General features: G+C 44.2%; 1 protein-coding gene across 9 annotated transcripts in view; it reads left to right on the forward strand.

Annotated features, from left to right (window-relative positions):
* The window catches only part of LOC124124850, a 112595-nt gene extending 100714 nt beyond the window's left edge, over positions 1-11881 (forward strand). For all 9 annotated transcript variants that reach the window (XM_048385529.1, XM_048385532.1, XM_048385534.1 and 6 more), the window contains 7 exons: positions 1546-1743; positions 6172-6357; positions 6772-6915; positions 8068-8408; positions 9345-9450; positions 9861-9946; positions 10680-11881. In XM_048385529.1, coding sequence (XP_048241486.1) covers positions 1546-1743; positions 6172-6357; positions 6772-6915; positions 8068-8408; positions 9345-9450; positions 9861-9946; positions 10680-10718 — 1100 coding nt within the window. In that variant the 3' untranslated portion in view covers positions 10719-11881. The remainder of the gene's footprint in view (positions 1-1545; positions 1744-6171; positions 6358-6771; positions 6916-8067; positions 8409-9344; positions 9451-9860; positions 9947-10679) is intronic.
* Positions 11882-20728: the final 8847 nt, after the last annotated feature.

Consider the following 20728-nt stretch of genomic DNA (forward strand, 5'->3'; position numbering starts at 1 on the left):
ACTCTAATAACAGAGAAATAGTTACTCGTTACCCTAATTACACAAACTAGTTACCCTTATTACACAGAAATATTAACCCATTACTCTAATAACAGAGAAATAGTTACTCGTTACCCTAATTACACAAACTAGTTACCCTTATTACACAGAAATATTAACCCATTACTCTAATTACAGAGAAATAGTTACTCGTTACCCTAATTACACAAACTAGTTACCCTTATTACACAGAAATATTAACCCATTACTCTAATAACAGAGAAATAGTTACTCGTTACCCTAATTACACAAACTAGTTACCCTTATTACACAGAAATATTAACCCATAACTCTAATTACAGAGAAATAGTTACTCGTTACCCTAATTACACAAACTAGTTACCCTTATTACACAGAAATATTAACCCATTACTCTAATAACAGAGAAATAGTTACTCGTTACCCTAATTACACAAACTAGTTACCCTTATTACACAGAAATATTAACCCATTACTCTAATTACAGAGAAATAGTTACTCGTTACCCTAATTACACAAACTAGTTACCCTTATTACACAGAAATATTAACCCATTACTCTACTAACAGAGAAATAGTTACTCGTTACCCTAATTACACAAACTAGTTACCCTTATTACACAGAAATATTAACCCATTACTCTAATTACAGAGAAATAGTTACTCGTTACCCTAATTACACAAACTAGTTACCCTTATTACACAGAAATATTAACCCATTACTCTAATTACAGAGAAATAGTTACTCGTTACCCTAATTACACAAACTAGTTACCCTTATTACACAGAAATATTAACCCATTACTCTAATAACAGAGAAATAGTTACTCGTTACCCTAATTACACAAACTAGTTACCCTTATTACACAGAAATATTAACCCATTACTCTAATTACAGAGAAATAGTTACTCGTTACCCTAATTACACAAACTAGTTACCCTTATTACACAGAAATATTAACCCATTACTCTACTAACAGAGAAATAGTTACTCGTTACCCTAATTACACAAACTAGTTACCCTTATTACACAGAAATATTAACCCATTACTCTAATTACAGAGAAATAGTTACTCGTTACCCTAATTACACAAACTAGTTACCCTTATTACACAGAAATTGTAATTAGTTACCCTTATTACACAGAAATTGTAATTAGTTACCCTTATTACACAGAAATTGTAATTAGTTAACCTTATTACACAGAAATTGTAATATGTTACCCTAATTACATATAAATAATAACTCGTTACCCTGACTATAGCAGAATAATAACTCATTACCTTAATAACACAGAAACATGTAATAATAACGGATTACAGAGGAATAATAACTCGTTACCCTAATTACAAAAAAAGAGTAATAACATGTTGCTCTTATTATCCTCATTACACAGATATGGAAGTTGGTTATTGTATCTGTTTAATTAGACGAGCGAAGGTAGCAACAGGTAATAATAATAATAGATGTGCTGCTTGAGTGGCATCAGTCCCCCTTTGATCTGGGATTGTTATGTTCTTGTGTTCAGTTGGGCTCTGCAACGAGGTCTTCAACGCGAGTGGGGTGGGGTACCGCTACCACCCTACAGCCTGTGACAAGTACCTGCAGTGTTACTATGGCCCTGGGGGTGAGGTGAGGGGTCTCTATCGCTCCTGCCCCTTCGGACACCACTGGGACCAGCTGACGCGGAGGTGCAATCATGTCTGGGAGGTGGACTGTCCAATGGGTAAGTAGCCCCTGCGTAACGTGTTAGTAGCCCCTGTGTCACGTGTAAGTAGCCCCTGTATCACGTGTAAGTAGCCCTGTGTCATGTGTAAGTAGCCCCTGTGTCACGTGTTAGTAGCCCCTGTGTCACGTGTAAGTAGCCCCCTGTGTCATGTGTAAGTAGCCCCCTGTGTCACGTGTAAGTAGCACCCTCTGTGTCACGTGTAAGTAGCACCCTCTGTGTCACGTGTAAGAATCAACCTGTGTCACGTGTTAGTAGCCCCTGTGTCACGTGTAAGTAGCCCCCTGTGTCATGTGTAAGTAGCCTTGTGTCACGTGTAAGTAGCACCCTCTGTGTCACGTGTAAGTAGCACCCTCTGTGTCACGTGTAAGTAGCACCCTCTGTGTCACGTGTAAGAAGCACCCTGTGTCACGTGTAAGTAGCCCCTGTGTCACGTGTAAGTAGCCCCCTGTGTCACGTGTAAGTAGCCTTGTGTCACGTGTAAGTAGCACCCTCTGTGTCACGTGTAAGTAGCACCCTGTGTCACGTGTTAGTAGCCCCTGTGTCACGTGTAAGTAGCCCCTGTGTCACGTGTAAATAGCCCCTGTGTCACGTGTAAGTAGCCCCTGTGTCACGTGTAAGTAGCCCTGTGTCACGTGTAAGTAGCACCCTGTGTCACGTGTAAGTAGCCCCCTGTGTCACGTGTAAGTAGCCTTGTGTCACGTGTAAGTAGCACCCTCTGTGTCACGTGTAAGAAGCACCCTGTGTCACGTGTAAGTAGCCCCTGTGTCACGTGTAAGTAGCCCTGTGTCACGTGTAAGTAGCACCCTGTGTCACGTGTAAGTAGCCCTCTGTGTCACATGTAAGTAGCCTTGTGTCACGTGTAAGTAGCACCCTCTGTGTCACGTGTAAGTAGCACCCTCTGTGTCACGTGTAAGTAGCCCCTGTGTCACGTGTAAGTAGCCCTGTGTCACGTGTAAGTAGCACCCTGTGTCACGAGTTAGTAGCTCCATGTGTCATGTGTAAGAAGCCCTCTGTGTCACGTGTAAGTAGCCCCTGCGTCACGTGTAAGTAGCCCCTGCGTCACGTGTAAGTAGCCACCTGTGTCACGTGTTAGTAGCTCCATGTGTCACGTGTAAGAAGCCCTCTCTGTCACGTGTAAGTAGCCCCTGCGTCACGTGTAAGTAGCCCCTGCGTCACGTGTAAGTAGCCCCTGCGTCACGTGTAAGTAGCCACCTGTGTCACGTGTTAGTAGCTCCATGTGTCACGTGTAAGTAGCATCCCGTGTCACGTGTAAGTAGCCCTTGTGTCACGTGTAAGTAGGCCCCTGTGACACGTGTAAGTAGCATCTGCGTCACGTGTTAGTAGATCCATGTGTCACGTGTAAGTAGCACCCTGTGTCACGTGTAAGTAGCCCCTGTGTCACGTGTAAGTAGCCCTGTGTCACGTGTAAGTAGCCCTGTGTCACGTGTAAGTTGCTCCATGTGTCACGTGAAGGTAGCACTCTGTGTCACGTGTAAGTAGCCCCTGTGTCACGTGTAAGTAGCACCCTTTGTCACGTGTAAGTAGCACCCTGTGTCACGTGTAAGTAGCCCCCTGTGTCACGTGTAACTACCCCACTGTGTCACGTGTAATTTGCCCCCTGTGTCACATGTAAGTAGCCCTCTGTGTCATGTGTAAGTAGTCCACTGAGTCAAGTGTTAGTAGCCCCTGTTACATGCGGAAGTAGCCCCCTGTGTCACGTGTAAGTATATCCTGTGTCACATGTAAGTAACCCCCTGTGTCATGTGTAAGTAGGCCCCTGTGTCACGTGTAATTAGCCCCTGTGTCACGTGTAAGTAGCCCCTGCGTCACGTGTAAGTAGCTCTGTGTCAGGTGTAAGTTGCTCCATGTGTCACGTGAAGGTAGCTCTCTGTGTCACGTGTAAGTAGCCCCTGTGTCATGTGTAAGTAGCACCCTTTGTCACGTGTAAGTAGCCCCCTGTGTCACATGTAAAGTAGCCCCTGTGTCACGTGTAAGTAGCCCCTGCGTCACGTGTAAGTAGCCACCTGTGTCACGTGTTAGTAGCTCCATGTGTCACGTGTAAGAAGCCCTCTGTGTCACGTGTAAGTAGCCCCTGCGTCACGTGTAAGTAGCCCCTGCGTCACGTGTAAGTAGCCCTCTGTGTCACGTGTAAGTAGCCACCTGTGTCACGTGTTAGTAGCTCCATGTGTCACGTGTAAGTAGCATCCCGTGTCACGTGTAAGTAGCCCCAGCGTCACGTGTAAGTAGGCCCCTGTGTCACGTGTAAGTAGCCTCTGCGTCACGTGTTAGTAGATCCATGTGTCACGTGTAAGTAGCACCCTGTGTCACGTGTAAGTAGCCCCTGTGTCACGTGTAAGTAGCCCTGTGTCACGTGTAAGTAGCCCTGTGTCACGTGTAAGTTGCTCCATGTGTCACGTGAAGGTAGCTCTCTGTGTCACGTGTAAGTAGCCCCTGTGTCACGTGTAAGTAGCACCCTTTGTCACGTGTAAGTAGCACCCTGTGTCACGTGTAAAGTAGCCCCCTGTGTCACGTGTAACTACCCCACTGTGTCACGTGTAATTTGCCCCCTGTGTCACATGTAAGTAGCCCTCTGTGTCATGTGTAAGTAGTCCACTGAGTCACGTGTTAGTAGCCCCTGTTACATGCGGAAGTAGCCCCCTGTGTCACGTGTAAGTATATCCTGTGTCACATGTAAGTAACCCCCTGTGTCATGTGTAAGTAGGCCCCTGTGTCACGTGTAATTAGCCCCTGTGTCACGTGTAAGTAGCCCCTGCGTCACGTGTAAGTAGCTCTGTGTCAGGTGTAAGTTGTTCCATGTGTCACGTGAAGGTAGCTCTCTGTGTCACGTGTAAGTAGCCCCTGTGTCACGTGTAAGTAGCACCCTTTGTCAAGTGTAAGTAGCCCCCTGTGTCACATGTAAGTAGCCCCTGTGTCACGTGTAAGTAGCCCCTGCGTCACGTGTAAGTAGCCACCTGTGTCACGTGTTAGTAGCCCCCGTGTCACATGTAAGTAGCCCTCTGTGGCACGTGTAAGTTGCACCCTGTGTCACGTGTAAGTAGCTCCATGTGTCATGTGTAAGAAGCCCTCTGTGTCACGTGTAAGTAGCCCCTGCGTCACGTGTAAGTAGCCCCTGCGTCACGTGTAAGTAGCCACCTGTGTCACGTGTTAGTAGCTCAATGTGTCACGTGTAAGTAGCACCCCGTGTCACTTGTAAGTAGCCCCTATGTCACGTGTAAGTAGGCCCCTGTGTCACGTGTAAGTAGCCCCTGCGTCACGTGTAAGTAGCCACCTGTGTCACGTGTTAGTAGCTCCATGTGTCACGTGTAAGTAGCACCCTGTGTCACGTGTAAGTAGCACCCTCTGTGTCATGTGTAAGTAGCCCCCTGTGTCACGTGTAAGTATATCCTGTGTCACGTGTAAGTAGCCCCGTGGGTCACATGTAAGTAACCCCCTGTGTCATATGTAAGTAGCCCCCGTCTCATGTTTTAGTAGCCACCTGTATCACGTATAAGTAGCCCCGTGTCACGTGTAAGTAGCCACCTGTGTCACGTATAAGTAGCCCCCTGTGTCATGTATGTAGCCCCATGTGTCATGTGTACGTATCCCGCTGTGTCACGTGTAAGTAGCCCCCTGTGTCACGTGTAACTAACTGATATACGAACACTTTAAGAGTGATGTATGACTGATATACGTACACTGTAAAAGTGATGTATGACTGATATACGTACACTGTAAGAGTGATGTATGACTGATATATGTACACTGTAAGAGTGATGTATGACTGATATACGTACACTGTAAGAGTGATGTATGACTGATATACGTACACTGTAAAAGTGATGTATGGCTAATATACGCACACTGTAAGAGGGATATATAGCTGATATACGTTACCTGTTAGAGTGATGTATGACTGATATACGTTACCTGTTAGAGTGATGTATGACTGATATACGTACACTGTAAGAGTGATGTATGACTGATATATGTACACTGTAAGAGCGATGTATGACTGATATACGTACACTGTAAGAGTTATTTATAACTGATATACGTACACTGTAAGAGTGATGTATGACTGATATATGTACACTGTAAGAGCGATGTATGACTGATGTACGCACACTGTAAGAGTGATGTATGACTGATATACGTACACTGTAAGAGAGATGTACGACTGATATACGTACACTGTAAGGGTGATGTATGACTGATATACGCACACTGTAAAAGTTGCGTAGGAGCGATGCATGGTTGCACAGATTGATATGTGTACACATTTCGGGATGATTGCGACATGTTGTATACTAGAAGCATGTACAGCTGTAAGATACCTCTGAATGGTATCTTAGTGTCACAGATAAGGTATCCTGGACGTGTGTTATTGACCTGGGTTTTAAAATATGATCTGTCACTGTGTTTCAGAGAAGTGTCTTACAGGGAGTGTGTTGAGTTACGCAATGGACGGGAACTGCCGGGGATACTGGTCATGTGACTCGAGGGGCGGGGTCGCGGCGGAATGCTGTCCCGAGAGGTACAGATACACCGCCCGGGGGTGCCAGTTCGACCTCAACTGCCAGGACCAGTGTCCGTCATCCTGCTTTGGGACAGGTGATTAAAGGGACAAAACACTTTCCACATTATCAACAAGTCTCAAAAAACCCCAAAACAAAACAAAAAATCTATTGTACGATTCCGACTATATCATCAGCATGCGTTTATGAATCATATTCAAATAGTTATGATACCAGGTGTTCACGAAAAGGTGAGCGTATCCTGTCCCACTGGTAGGACCAATCACAAACACATGCAAAGGCCAGTTAACTGTTCAGCTGAAAAAAACACTCGCACATATGGTACAAGTCAAAATAGGGACTTGCATCGAACATCATTCTTGTCAACCATCTCTTACTTCTCCGTGTATGCTGGAACAGGTATGCTGGCTTTTAAGCTCTATCTATTTAACGATGTCTGTGACGAGCTATGAAGCCTGTATTTAGTAACGTCACATGTGTTCTGTTGCAGGTGTGTGTGACAAGCTGCCAGTCTGGGGGAACACCTCCAAGTTCCAGATAGATGCGGGACGGAGTGGATGGCTGCCCACTGACTGCCCAGCCAACACAGAATTCAGTATCCTCGAATGTGCTTGCATTAAGCGGCGTAACCATGGTAATTACAAGGGATAATTGTGTTCAAATTTGTTTTATTCTCTCACGGCCCTCCCCACTCTCCCTTCTTCTTATATTCCCCTCACTAAGACACTCACTCGCCCACCCGTTACTCGACACACCCACTGACTCACCCACCCGCGACACCACATACTCACTGACATGCTCACCCGCTAGTTCACATACTCACTGACACGCTCACCCGCTACTCCACACACCTACTGACTCACCCACCCGCTGCTCCACATACTCACTGACTCGCCCACCCGCTAGTCCACACCCAACCACTGACTCACCCACCCGCTGTTCCACATACTCACTGACACGCTCACCCGCTACTCCACACACCTACTGACTCACCCACCCGCTGCTCCACATACTCACTGACTCGCCCACCCGCTAGTCCACACCCAACCACTGACTCACCCACCCGCTGTTCCACATACTCACTGACTCGCCCCCCTCCCCCTACTCCACACACCGACAGACTGACTCACCCGCTAGTCCGCACAACCACTGACTCATCCACCCGCTACTCAACACACTCACTGACTCGCTCACCCGCTACCCCAGACACCCACTGACTCGCCAACCCCCTATTTCACACATCCACTGACTCACCCACCCGCTAGTCCACACACCCACTGACTCACCCACCCGCTAGTCCACACACCCACTGACTCACCCACCCGCTAGTCCACACACTCACTGACTCACCCGCTAGTCCACACACCCACTGACTCACCCACCCGCTAGTCCACGCACCCACTGACTCACCCACCCGCTAGTCCACACACCAACTGACCCACCCGCTAGTCCACACACCCACTGACTCATCCGCTAGTCCACACACCAACTGACCCACCCGCTAGTCCACACACTCACTGACTCACCCGCTAGTCCACACACCCACTGACTCACCCACCCGCTAGTCCACACACCCACTGACTCACCCACCCGCTAGTCCACACACCCACTGACTCACCCACCCGCTAGTCCACACACCCACTGACTCACCCACCCGCTAGTCCACACACCCACTGACTCACCCACCCGCTAGTCCACACACCAACTGACCCACCCGCTAGTCCACACACCAACTGATTCGCCCACGCGCTAGTCCACACACTCACTCATACTCGCTCTGTTGCAGATTGCAGCCCTCAAACGTACGTGGTGTTCGATGAAGCCTTTATCAATTCCACTTCTTGGGTCCAAGCTTATGATGTGAATTTTCAAAGCAACATCGCTAAATTTGGGAAGGGTCGGATTAATGTGGATCTGACCACCCAGCCCGCCTCTCTCCAGGACCCACAGGTGTTGTTCCTGCGGTATAGAGAGGACTCCGTGCCGAGCCTGTCCAGACAGGTGCTTGTCAGTGGTACCAACTGTAATGGCAAAGAAAACCTCGTTATAGCGCTTGTTAATGACCAGCTGGTGTTTGAAATGACGTCATGGCTTGGCACCGTGCACTCAGTCACCATGTCCACCCAGGTAAGTCACATGAACACATGTCGATAACACATGTCAATAACACATGTCGATAACACATGTCAATAACAGATGTCAATAACACATGTCGATAACACATGTCAATAACAAATGGCAATAACACTTGTCAATAGCACATGTCAATAACACTTGTCGATAACACATGTCAATGACACATGTCAATAACACATGTCAATAACACATGTCGATAACACATGTCAATAACACTTGTCAATAGCACAAGTCAATAAAACATGTCAATAACACATGTCAATAGCACTTGTCAATAACACATGTCAATAACACATGTCAATAGCACATGTTAATAACACATGTCAATAACACGTGTCAATAGCACATGTCAATAGCACATGTCAACAACACATGTCAATAACACATGTCAATACACATGTCAATAACACATGCTAATAACACGTGCAAATAACTTGTCAGTAACACATGTCAATAACACTTGTCAATAACACATGTCAATACACATGTCAATAACACATGTCAATAACACGTGCAAATAACTTGTCAGTAACACATGTCAATAACACATGTCAATAGCACTTGGCAATATCACTTGTCAATAACACATGTCAATAACACTTGTCAATAACACATGTCAATAACACATGTCAATAGCACATGTCAATAACACATGTCAATAGCACTTGTCAATAACACATGTCAATAACACATGTCAATAGCACTTGCCAATATCACTTGTCAATAACACATGTCAATAACACATGTCAATAGCACATGTCAATAGCACTTGTCAATAGCACTTGTCAATAACACATGTCAATAACACATGTCAATAGCACTTGTCAATAACACATGTCAATAACACATGTCAATAGCACATGTCAATAACACATGTCAATAACACGTGCAAATAACTTGTCAGTAACACGTGGTTCGATTCCCCAGGGGTTCCCCGCCTCCAGCTGGAAGGATGTCATTCTGATGTATAACGGTAACATGCTGGTCGGCATCATCAAGTCGGACAAGGCCAGGTTCTTCACCCACACATACGGTGAGTGAGTGAGTGAGTGAGTAATGGGTGGGTGGGTGAATGGGTGGGTGGATGGGTGGGTGCTTGAGTGGTCAGGAGTGGAGGGTTGGGGGTGGCTGCATGAGTGGGTGCGTGAGTGGGTGGGTGCGTGAGTTTTGGGGGCGTTCAGGCGGGCGAGTGAGTGAGTGAGTAAGATGTCTATGTATACAGCTACATTAGCTTACGCTGTTAAACATGACCTGTATGTGCGAGAGTGTTTCAACATGATGCGTGTGTGTCAAATAAACATGTAAACTGTGTGTTTGTGAGTTATTAAACAAGAAGTGTGTTATTAGGGACTGACCAGTTGATGTTCTTGGGGTCCTGGAATTTTGTATCGAGATTAGATTTTTTAATATATTTTTTTATAAGATTTTATTCTTTCCCTGCAGCACCGAAGAGCAACGTGATGGAGTGTGGGGTGACCCTAGGGACTGACTTCACGCGCACGCAGAACTTCAAGGGAGAAATGACCATGGTATGTGTGTAGGCAGACCGAGATGGCCGTCGTGTGTGTGTAGGCAGACCGAGATGGCCGTGGTATGTGTGTAGGCAGACCGAGATGGCCGTGGTATGTGTGTAGGCAGACCGAGATGGCCGTGGTATGTGTGTAGACAGACCGAGATGGCCGTCGTGTGTGTGTAGACAGACCGAGATGGCCGTGGTATGTGTGTAGACGGACCGAGATGGCCGTGGTATGTGTGTAGGCAGACCGAGATGGCCGTGGTATGTGTGTAGGCAGACCGAGATGGCCGTGGTATGTGTGTAGGCAGACCGAGATGGCCGTGGTATGTGTGTAGGCAGACCGAGATGGCCGTGGTATGTGTGTAGACAGACCGAGATGGCCGTCGTGTGTGTGTAGGCAGACCGAGATGGCCGTGGTATGTGTGTAGACAGACCGAGGTGGCCGTGGTGTGTGTGTAGACAGACCTACATGGCTTTAGTTCAATGAAGCATGGCACATGTCATCTTGAAATGGTCATTCAGTTATTCGTAAAGTGAGTGGAGAGGTTTTGACCTTTGAATGGTCTTCGCTGAAGATCATGGTCACCATTGTGGATGTCCCCTGGACCATTCGCGTGACCAAACCAACGCCAAGTGGCGATATAACGTGTTTGTGAAACTAAGGATTAACACATATCAAGCGTATGATTCAAGCGTATGACTAATGTGTTTGTGATAATCAATGTTCTACTCCCGTGTACTTTCAGCTGGATATCTACCAGTGTGATCCCAACTATCTGATCTAAGACAGCCTTCACGAGCGAGAGTGTGCTGAATAGGGGGAGATAACTCTGCCGAGTGATAGGACGGCTAGACAACCTCGGAGGAAGACAGTCAATGTATATACAAGCCGATATAGATCTACCATGTTATCGTTGTGTGCACATAGTAGCCTCTAGTACATCTCTGAATGTGTTAGTACAGTAAGCATATCCGTGCCATATGTCTCGTCCACGTGGTGTGGTCAGCACCTGCCATGGATGGTCCCGTGATCTGTATGTATGAACACCCGGTGTCCATGTCTCAATGTAGAGTTGTCGCCCTTGTTACTTTGTTGGGCGCATGTTGGCATGACGGATGGCGTCCCAGGAGACTACCTGGCAGGTTCCGATGTCCAGATCAGATAATACGTCATAACTCGCCAGGTGTGTAGTATGTGGACAATATATCAATATTACCATATCGATAACATTTTTTCGCATCATTATCTGCTGGATAAGATATTGATTGTGACGCCCGGTGTTACCGTCGCGGATATGTCGCCGATCGTGCTGTTATTTTTTGATAGTCTTGTACATGGAATCTGTCTGATGGAATCAATGGAGGAGACTGATTATTCTCTGGCGTTGACTTTATTTTTAAGTAACCACAAGATCGGATGGTCATTCAGACAAGATGTGTTTCTGTACATATCTCCATCCCTATGGTGATTATGTCTAGAGTCTGTTAGGCGTTGGGCTGGTCGCGTAGTGCTGCCATTGCTTTGTCAACACACATCAACTGGCCAATCACAGCTATCAAAACATAAGTCGACCAATCACAACTGTTCAACGGTCTGCCGACCAATCACAGATGTTCAATAATCTTGCGGGTAACCATGGCTATTCACTGATCGGGGGGAAATTTGTCCCTGATGAGCCGGCCTCTCGAAACTCTCCACTGATCACACGATCACAAATCTGTGGCAGTTGTTACCTGTGTATTTATATAATTGTCCGACAGATGTAGAGGGATTACAATGATTATATATATACTCATCTTTAGTTATATTTCAAGATGTGTGTCCAAATATCTGCAAAGGTGAAAGCGCGTATGTTTAATTCAGTAAAGCTGTACACGGATTAGAAGGCCTCGTAAATGTGACACCAATCCATTTGATTTTTCGCAATAAAATATATTTATAAAACAACAACTGTTTTGATTTTGTCAGTGCTGGCGCCACCTGGCGGCTGGCTCCATCAACACCCCAATAGCAGATGTATCAATATCATCTCATTTCGTTTATGTCTACATAGACACAGACATGTGAGTCCACTGCTATCTTGAGTTAAATGTTACAACACACACACACGCACGCACGCACGCACGCACGCACGCACGCAAGCGCGCGCATGCACACACACACACACACACACAACGTCTATACATAGACCACCTGCACATTTAAAGTGGTTTTCGTATGACATGGATAGTAAAAATGGATACATGCTCATTCTACATAAGAGAATGAAATTTAAAAAATATTGACCCAAATCCCGCCAATAGGATCCGAGTATAATTAGATTGTTAGTAGTTAAAATAAAGCTCATGTTGTGCGAAGCAGGCTGTATACGCCGACTCGCGGACAGATGTAAGCAGCGGACGATTGATGACGACAAGGAGTGCCCGGGGCAGTCTTCAGACAGGTCATTAATCGCCCCTACACCGTGCTGCTGGTGGTGGTGAGCTCTAGTCTCATCGGGGTCACTCGGTGGAAGAGGTAGGGCTGCCGTCACAATGACAAGCTTGTTACTGCAAAATACATATAGTATCTTAATACCTGGGATTGTTGTCAGGACATTGACGTAGGATATGCAGGGTATTAGTTATGAGAGTGTAGTCAAAACAAAACTTGTTTGACGTAACGAGCGCAATGCGTGACCGACGCTGTTCCGCATACATAGACACATTAAACGGTTTCCGACGGGCCAGAAATAAATGTTTGACTTCACAACGCAATATTTCAAGCGATGTATTCTACAGGCACGGTTCATCGATTCACGTGATCTTCAAGACATGAATTCCGTCAGGCCTAACTAATACTAAATGGAATATCAGAATAAGAAAACACAAGCTTTGTGACTCGTCAAAAAGAAGTAAAAATATTATTGATAGATAATATTCCTCTGTGGACGTAGGCGATACACAAACTGTATTTTCAATGTTTGGATACTTGTAGAATTAAATGCGCCAAATTGAGTTTAGAACCGAACACAAAGTTTTGAGTTTTATGTGCTCAAAGATTGTTTATTAGAATAATTGTGCTTTACTTGTATATAAAACGGACAAATCCGCAAAATTCCAAGCGCATAAGATAATAACAATAATAACGCAGTAATAAACAATAGCAATAGCGACACATTGTCAGGTATTGGCACAAACAGCACGGCATGATGTCATGGCTGTAGCCCTGTATCACCGTCCTCCCTATCCTTGTTGACTTGAGCTTCATCATTGCTACGACCCTAAGGGCGTCATGGAAAATGATAAACATTCTTTGGAATAGGCCCGTATAAGCCTGTGACCTATCCAGGCCAACAAACCTGATCTTGTCCTTTTTGATAAAACCAATGAAAGCATTTATGTCATCAACTTCTCTATCCCTTTGACACTAATGTGATTGACAAGATTCAGGTAAAACTTGGCAAATATGCGGACTTCGATCACGACATGTCACGCTTGCATCCATAAGACCAGGATGTCCGACTCCCCGTTGATCTTGGTGCCTCCTAACACGGGTTTACTACCAGGAAAACAGCCTTTCTGACAATCTGGGTAATGCAGAGGGCTAAGATTTGTGTACAGCGAATTGTTAGAAAGTATCACACAGATAAACATTTGAAAGACAAATGTATGAATGATCTCCGGGCCCTGTTTGTTTCCAGCATCAGCAGTCGGCGGCAAGAAGGAAGAAACTGGTATTCGGAATGAAGTATATGACTGCTGTCATTCAGTATCTTATGCCCCTTTAGACAATTTGTTGCTCATAAAATTGGCCGATGTGTTGAAATTGGGTACCTGACATTTTGCTTGCTGTATTTAAAATTTTATGTATTTTAGATTCATTTTGAAAAGACAGGCTCCCATACCAGCAGTTAACATTAAAAACTAAAATGTTTTGAATAGATGTTCTATAAAGAGAGAGTATTGTATTATCAAGTTTAATATACCTAAGACGCCGTAAGAAATACAATCGCTTTTTGCCCTTTTTATCAATAGGCTCCCTGTTAGCATTCCAAGTATGTTTTGTATCAATAATGGTGCCAAGATACGTATTTTGTTCAACCAAATCAATATTTTCGTTATCAGTAACAACAGGCAGAATTTCTGACTTCTTTTTTTCTGAAATAAATAAAAAAAAATCCTTTGTCTTTTTAACATTAAGATTCGCTCGTCACGCCGAAGACCCGGGTTCGATTCCCGACATGGGCACAATGTGTGAAGCCCATTTCTGGTGTCCCCAGCAGTGATATTGCTGGAATACTGCTCAAAGTGGCGTAAAACCATACTCACTCACTCACTTTAACATTTAGAGTAAGAAAATTAATCTTGCACCAGTGGACAATTTTTCAGATTGCTTTATGAATCTACAAACGTAACGGTGAAACAATTGTTAAAATTACTGATACAGCCATCCGCGTATTACATAAATAAAGCAGGAGAGAGAGCACAACCTTGCTGGGAGGGCACCCGTAGATGTAAAGGTGACAAATGATTTGATACCATTTACTGTACTGCTGGACGGTACTTCAGCCAAGCGAAGTGCAATATCAAATGGGCCTGGTCTCAGTGCTTTTAAGGAGAGGCTATCTGAACGACCACTGCATCGAGTTTATGTGCAGTGTGGTGAGAAGGTCAGTAACCCTTCAGAGTTCTTCGCTTTGATGAAGTCGTCTGGCCTGAAAGTGAAACATAAGGCTTTCAATTTGCTGCTCAGGACCAGTCACTTCCCACTCGAAAATGTCAATGTGTGATTTTGCATCAAAATGTAAATATGAAATGTAGATAAGGCGATTAATTTATTTGATGAAACTGTCCAAAACATTGCCAGTGGATGTCTAGCTCAAACACAGTATCTGAAGCAACATAATGGAGCGGCTCGATATTTTCATTACCGTCTTCTCCATGCTTGTGGTTTTGACACACAGGTCCATCCATGGTACGATCCAGTGTATGTAGAGGGCGTCATGGAAAATGACAAATACAAAATACTTTGGAACAGGCCCGTAAACAGCCTCAGCCAGACCAACTAATCCGTGTCAGGTTTAATGACACGTAACTGCGTAAACGTGGCATAATAAACACCTTTAGTCTCCAGTCATGATAATACCGATCTATCAGAATTGTTCTGACCTTAGGCTTTAACCAATAATTGGTCGTAAAAGCTTGACATAACTATGTAGAAGTTAACTCCGTGCTCTCCACAGAATTACTGTAATGCAAGTTAAAAGTGGAAAGTTACAAATACTGTAACATTGATACATCTTAACCACATGCTGCATTCACCACCTCATTTGATAAGAGTCAAAGTTTATTCCCAGATACAATCATTGTTGTTTTTATGACAATTTTGAGTTCACCATAAATAATAAAGTTTGGAGTTTATTGCATAAATGCAGGTATACGCTTGTAATAATTTAAATGATTTCTTTCAATCATAACTGACATATAATCCAGCCTGAACGAGCAAGACGGAGGGAGATACATTGCTGTCAGCTCCCCAGCATCCGTGACAGCTCTAACGTCATTGACTGAACACATCCTTGACTACTTCTGACATAATGACTTCTGCCCACATCTAGGATTACCAAAATATCACCGCCTACATGTAGGCCAGCTACAACATCATTGGACACTTTTGGGGTGATTTCAACATCATTGATTACATTTGGGACGAGTACAACGTCATTGACCACATCTACATTTAGTTCCTGCTGCCACCCCTTTTCTCCCAGCCCCAAACGCCCCCGTGGGTGAGTGTGGCCGAGGGTCGACGGGACACTTGTCGGCTCGGGCCAATTTGTCCGCCTACAGTTGGGAACTGATGACTGAGGTTGACTGTGCTCGTTACATTGGTTGACCTGTCAGCACTACATGCTGCTGTACTGACTGTGCCAATCCCTGACTAAGAGCGCTCTTGCCCCTCCCACACTAAACAAGCCTCCTTTTGTGTAAGCAGTTCATCAGAGGAGTCATCAGTTTCCTAACAGAATTATAATGTTGTAGACAGCATATGTCCCTTCAGACACAGAGAAGTTATAGATCACGTGTCACAGCACAGCGTCCATGTATGGCAACTGTGGGGTAACCACGGAGAGTATTGAAGATGTGGGGGTATACTTTCAATTCAAATGTGTCTTGTATGATAGACCATAGGCCCAAGTACATGAAGTGGATACAATACAGTATAGGATCATTTTTCAAGTGAATCACATGTTTCATTTCTGTTCAATTCCGAGTCTTGAAGACATATTTGAAATATAATATAACAGATTTTAAGTCTTGATAATTTGAGGTTGCTATAAGGCGATTAAATTGTTGGACTGACGGTCGAATTATATATTTATGTCGTTTGTATTGCTTTCCCGTGTCAAGGTAAAATGATAGAGATCTTCGATATTGTTTAGATCACAATATGTACATAATCTTTCACATTTTGGAATCTCCCGTTATCAATATTAGGCCTTGTACATCAAACTCGAGCACGAACAAAATCGGTAGCAAATGTACACAAGATCGAATCTATCAAATATTTCTCTGTTTCTAGGCTAATTTTAAAATGTGTAAAATATTCATATCTAGTACTAGATGGTAATATATTGGACCATTCTTTGCTGTACATATCTTTCAAACGGGAGTATAAAAGATTAAGAAAACTAGCCACATATCCAACTTATTGGGAGACCACAGCATACACCAGACCTGAACTAGACAGAACAAGTCTAACATTACTTGTCCAGTTCTGTCTACCTACTGAAACAAGAGTAAACAACAATTCCTAAGCCTCACGCGGAAGTCTATTAGATGGCATGTGAAGTAGTATTTGATGTATTTCACCGAACTATTTATAAACAATGGGTACCGCCCACATTCCCCCAAAGCCATTGCAATGAGAGTGTTAATTCCTGAACCAAGATAATATGTACATGCTAGATAATGGACCCGTTCTACTTCCTCTCATCTTTGATGTCCCCATATCTCGCATCCACAAAGAAAGATGGGTTTAATGTTTTAATCAAACATTTTGAAAAATGTTATTCTAAAACATTTACTGGTGACCTTTTCCCATTTAACGTCAAATGTAACACTGCTCTTGCTAAACTTAAAGATGGCGTCATCATTAGTCCAAGATGCTTATGTTCTGCAACAACTTCTACAAGTTCATTACGATAACACCATTTCTCACGTTGTTTAACAATCCCTACTTTACGAAAAAACCCAATTGTTTTTAGTTTTTGACAGGTTAACATTTAACTTCCAAACTGAACAATAATTATCTGGATTATTCAGTTGCTCTTGTAGCCCACAGCAGACATCAATAGAAATAATTCATGGAAGTCGGGGAATAATTGCACTCCTCTTTAAACTGATACCCATGTAATGATATGTCGTCTTGATGCTGTTTGCAGGTTGTTGTTGTTTGTTGTTTAATGCCGCACTCAGAAATATTTCAGCTCATTGACGGCGGTCTGTAAATAATCAATCTGGGCGAGACAATTCAGTCATTGACATCATGAGCATCGATCCATGCAATTGGTATCCGGTGACATGCATCAACCAAGTCAGCTAGCCAGGTGTAGACATGGAGAGTGTTTGTGATTTGGGGTATATCTCGTCTTAATGCAGAGCGCAGGTGTAGACATGGATAGTGTTAATGGTGTGGGTATATCTTTTCCTGATGCAGAGTGCAGGTGTAGACATGGATAGTGTTTGTGTTGTTGGGTATATCTCGTCTTAATGCAGAGGTGCAGGTGTAGACATGGAGAGTTTTTGTGATGTTGGGTATATCTCGTCTTAATGCAAAGTGCAGGTGTAGACATGGAGAGTATTGATGGTGCGGGGTATATCTCGTCTTAATGCAGAGTGCAGGTGTAGACATGGAGAGTATTTGTAATGCGGGGTATAGCTCGTCTTAATGCAGAGTGCAGGTGTAGACATGGAGAGTATTGATGGTGCGGGGTATATCTCGTCTAAATGCAGAGTTGAAGTGTAGACATGAAGAGTCTTGATGGTGCGGGGTATATCTCGTCTTAATGCAGAGTGCAGCTGTAGACAAGGAGAGTGTTGATGGTGTGGGTATATCTCGTCTTTATGCAGAGTGCAGGTGTAGACATGGAGAGTATTGATGGTGCGGGGTATATCTCGTCTTAATGCAGAGTGCAGGTGTAGACATGGAGAGTATTGATGGTGCAGGGTATATCTCGTCTTAATGCAGAGTGCAGGTGTAGACATGGAGAGTATTGGTGGTGCAGGGTATATCTCGTCTAAGTGCAGAGTTGAAGGGTAGACATGGAGAGTATTGATGGTGCGGGGTATATCTCGTCTAAATGCAGAGTTGAAGTGTAGACATGGAGAGTATTGATGGTACGGGGTATATCTCGTCTTAATGCAGAGTGCAGGTGTAGACACGGAGAGTATTGATGGTGCGGGGTATATCTCGTCTTAATACAGAGTGCAGGTGTAGACATGGAGAGTATTGATGGTGCGGGGTATATCTCGTCTTAATGCAGAGTGCAGGTGTAGACATGGAGAGTATTGATGGTACGGGGTATATCTCGTCTAAGTGCAGAGTTGAAGGGTAGACATGGAGAGTATTGATGGTGCAGGGTATATCTCGTCTTAATGCAGAGTGCAGGTGTAGACATGGAGAGTATTGATGGTGTGGGTATATCTCGTCTTAATGCAGAGTGCAGGTGTAGACATTGAGAGTATTGATGGTTCGGGGTATATCTCGTCTTAATGCAGGGTGCAGGTGTAGACATGGAGAGTGTTGATGGTGCGGGGTATATCTCGTCTTAATGCAGAGTGCAGGTGTAGACATTCAGAGTATTGATGGTGCGGGGTATATCTCGCCTTAATGCAGAGTGCAGGTGTAGACATGGAGAGTGTTGATGATGAGGGGTATATCTTTTCTTAATGCAGAGTGCAGGTGTCAACATGGAAAGGGGTTGGTGATGTGGGGTGTATCGCGTGTTGATGCAGAGTACAGGTGTAGACATGGAAAGGGGTTGGTGATGTTGGGTATATCTCGTCTTAATGCAAAGTGCAGGTGTAGACATGGAGAGTATTGATGGTACGGGGTATATCTCGTCTTAATGCAGAGTGCAGGTGTAGACATGGAGAGTGTTGATGATGAGGGGTATATCTTTTCTTAATGCAGAGTGCAGGTGTCAACATGGAAAGGGATTGGTGATGTGGGGTGTATCGCGTGTTAATGCAGCTTACAGGTGTAGACATGGAAAGGGGTTGGTGATGTTGGGTATATCTCGTCTTAATGCAGACTGCAGGTGTAGACATGGAGAGTGTTTGTGATGTTTGGTATATCTCGTCTTAATGCAGAGTGCAGGTGTAGACATGGAGAGTGTTTGTGATGTTTGGTATATCTCGTCTTAATGCAGAGTGCAGGTGTAGACATGGAGAGTATTGATGGTGTGGGGTATATCTCGTCTTAATGCAGAGTGCAGGTATAGACACGGAGAGTGTTGGTGATGTGGGGTGTATCGCGTGTTAATGCAGAGTGCAGGTATAGACACGGTTATAGTGTTGATGATGCAGGGCTTATATGATACATTGATGCAAGTCAGGTCAGTGATAATCAGCTGTTCCTGCCTCGCCCACGTGATCGATGACCTGTGCTACTTTGTTACATCTGTCCGGGAGGTGTGACCCCTGGTCAGACAAGGGCCGGACTATATGTTCCCACACCTACCAGCACCACTGACCCCATGACCACCATGACGACATCACGGGCACGGTATTCGACACGTGTAAGACACAGCTCCAGAAAAGGTCGCACCCTGGGAGGTGACGTGACACACGATGATCTTCACTGAGGAGGACATCCTCCGTTGCACAACATTGAATTACAACATGTATGGCAATGTATCTTTACCAATGTCACGGGTATCATGCACACACACGTATTTTCTTACAGAAAAATGTCAATACTACGATTCATTGATATATCTCTGTCACACCAGCAACAAATAGTAACTTACCATTGTACACAAAGTAACTCTGGTTGATAGTGCTCTCTATCGTTTACATATCCTAGACCGCAAGAAAGATTGTGCTCAATACTGTTTAGGTATCCTAGACCGCAAGAAAGATTGTGCTCAATACTGTTTAGGTATCCTAGACCGCAAGGAAGATTATGCTCAATACTGTTTAGGTATCCTAGATCGCAAGGAAGATTGTGCTCAATACTGTTTAGGTATCCTAGACCGCAAGGAAGATTATGCTCAATACTGTTTAGGTATCCTAGATCGCAAGGAAGATTGTGCTCTATGTCGTTTACATATCCTAGACCGCAAGGAAGATTGTGCTCTATAATGTTTACGTTTTCTATTCTTCACCAAAAAAACGCTTAGAAACGATCATATGATCTATACCCCAAGAAAGATCATCCTAATGTTTACATTTCCTGTACTACAAGGCAGATAGTGGTCAATAGCGTTAACATATTCTACACTATAAGAGAACAGCGCTATTCTTTGCACACTTAAAATTGAGCCATTCGCATCCTTTTTTAAAGGAAGAGAGTTTACGAGATTATTACAGGGCCACAACTAAATGTTACAGTGTTGTGTGGACTCCTTTTTGTATTCCACTTGGATTTGAACAAACAGAACAGTGTGGTCTGTGTACAGGGGTTTCATCAGTTGTAGCTATAACAGACTTATCTTTCAAACGCATAAAATTGACCCCTTCGTCTTTAAGAGAACAGACTCGGGGTTATTTGTGTAAACCCTGCTTCAATCCATTGATGTCTGCATAC

Source organism: Haliotis rufescens, unplaced genomic scaffold, assembly GCF_023055435.1.
Source record: "Haliotis rufescens isolate VD_foot unplaced genomic scaffold, xgHalRufe1.0.p SCAF_6, whole genome shotgun sequence".
Lineage (NCBI taxonomy): Eukaryota > Metazoa > Mollusca > Gastropoda > Lepetellida > Haliotidae > Haliotis > Haliotis rufescens.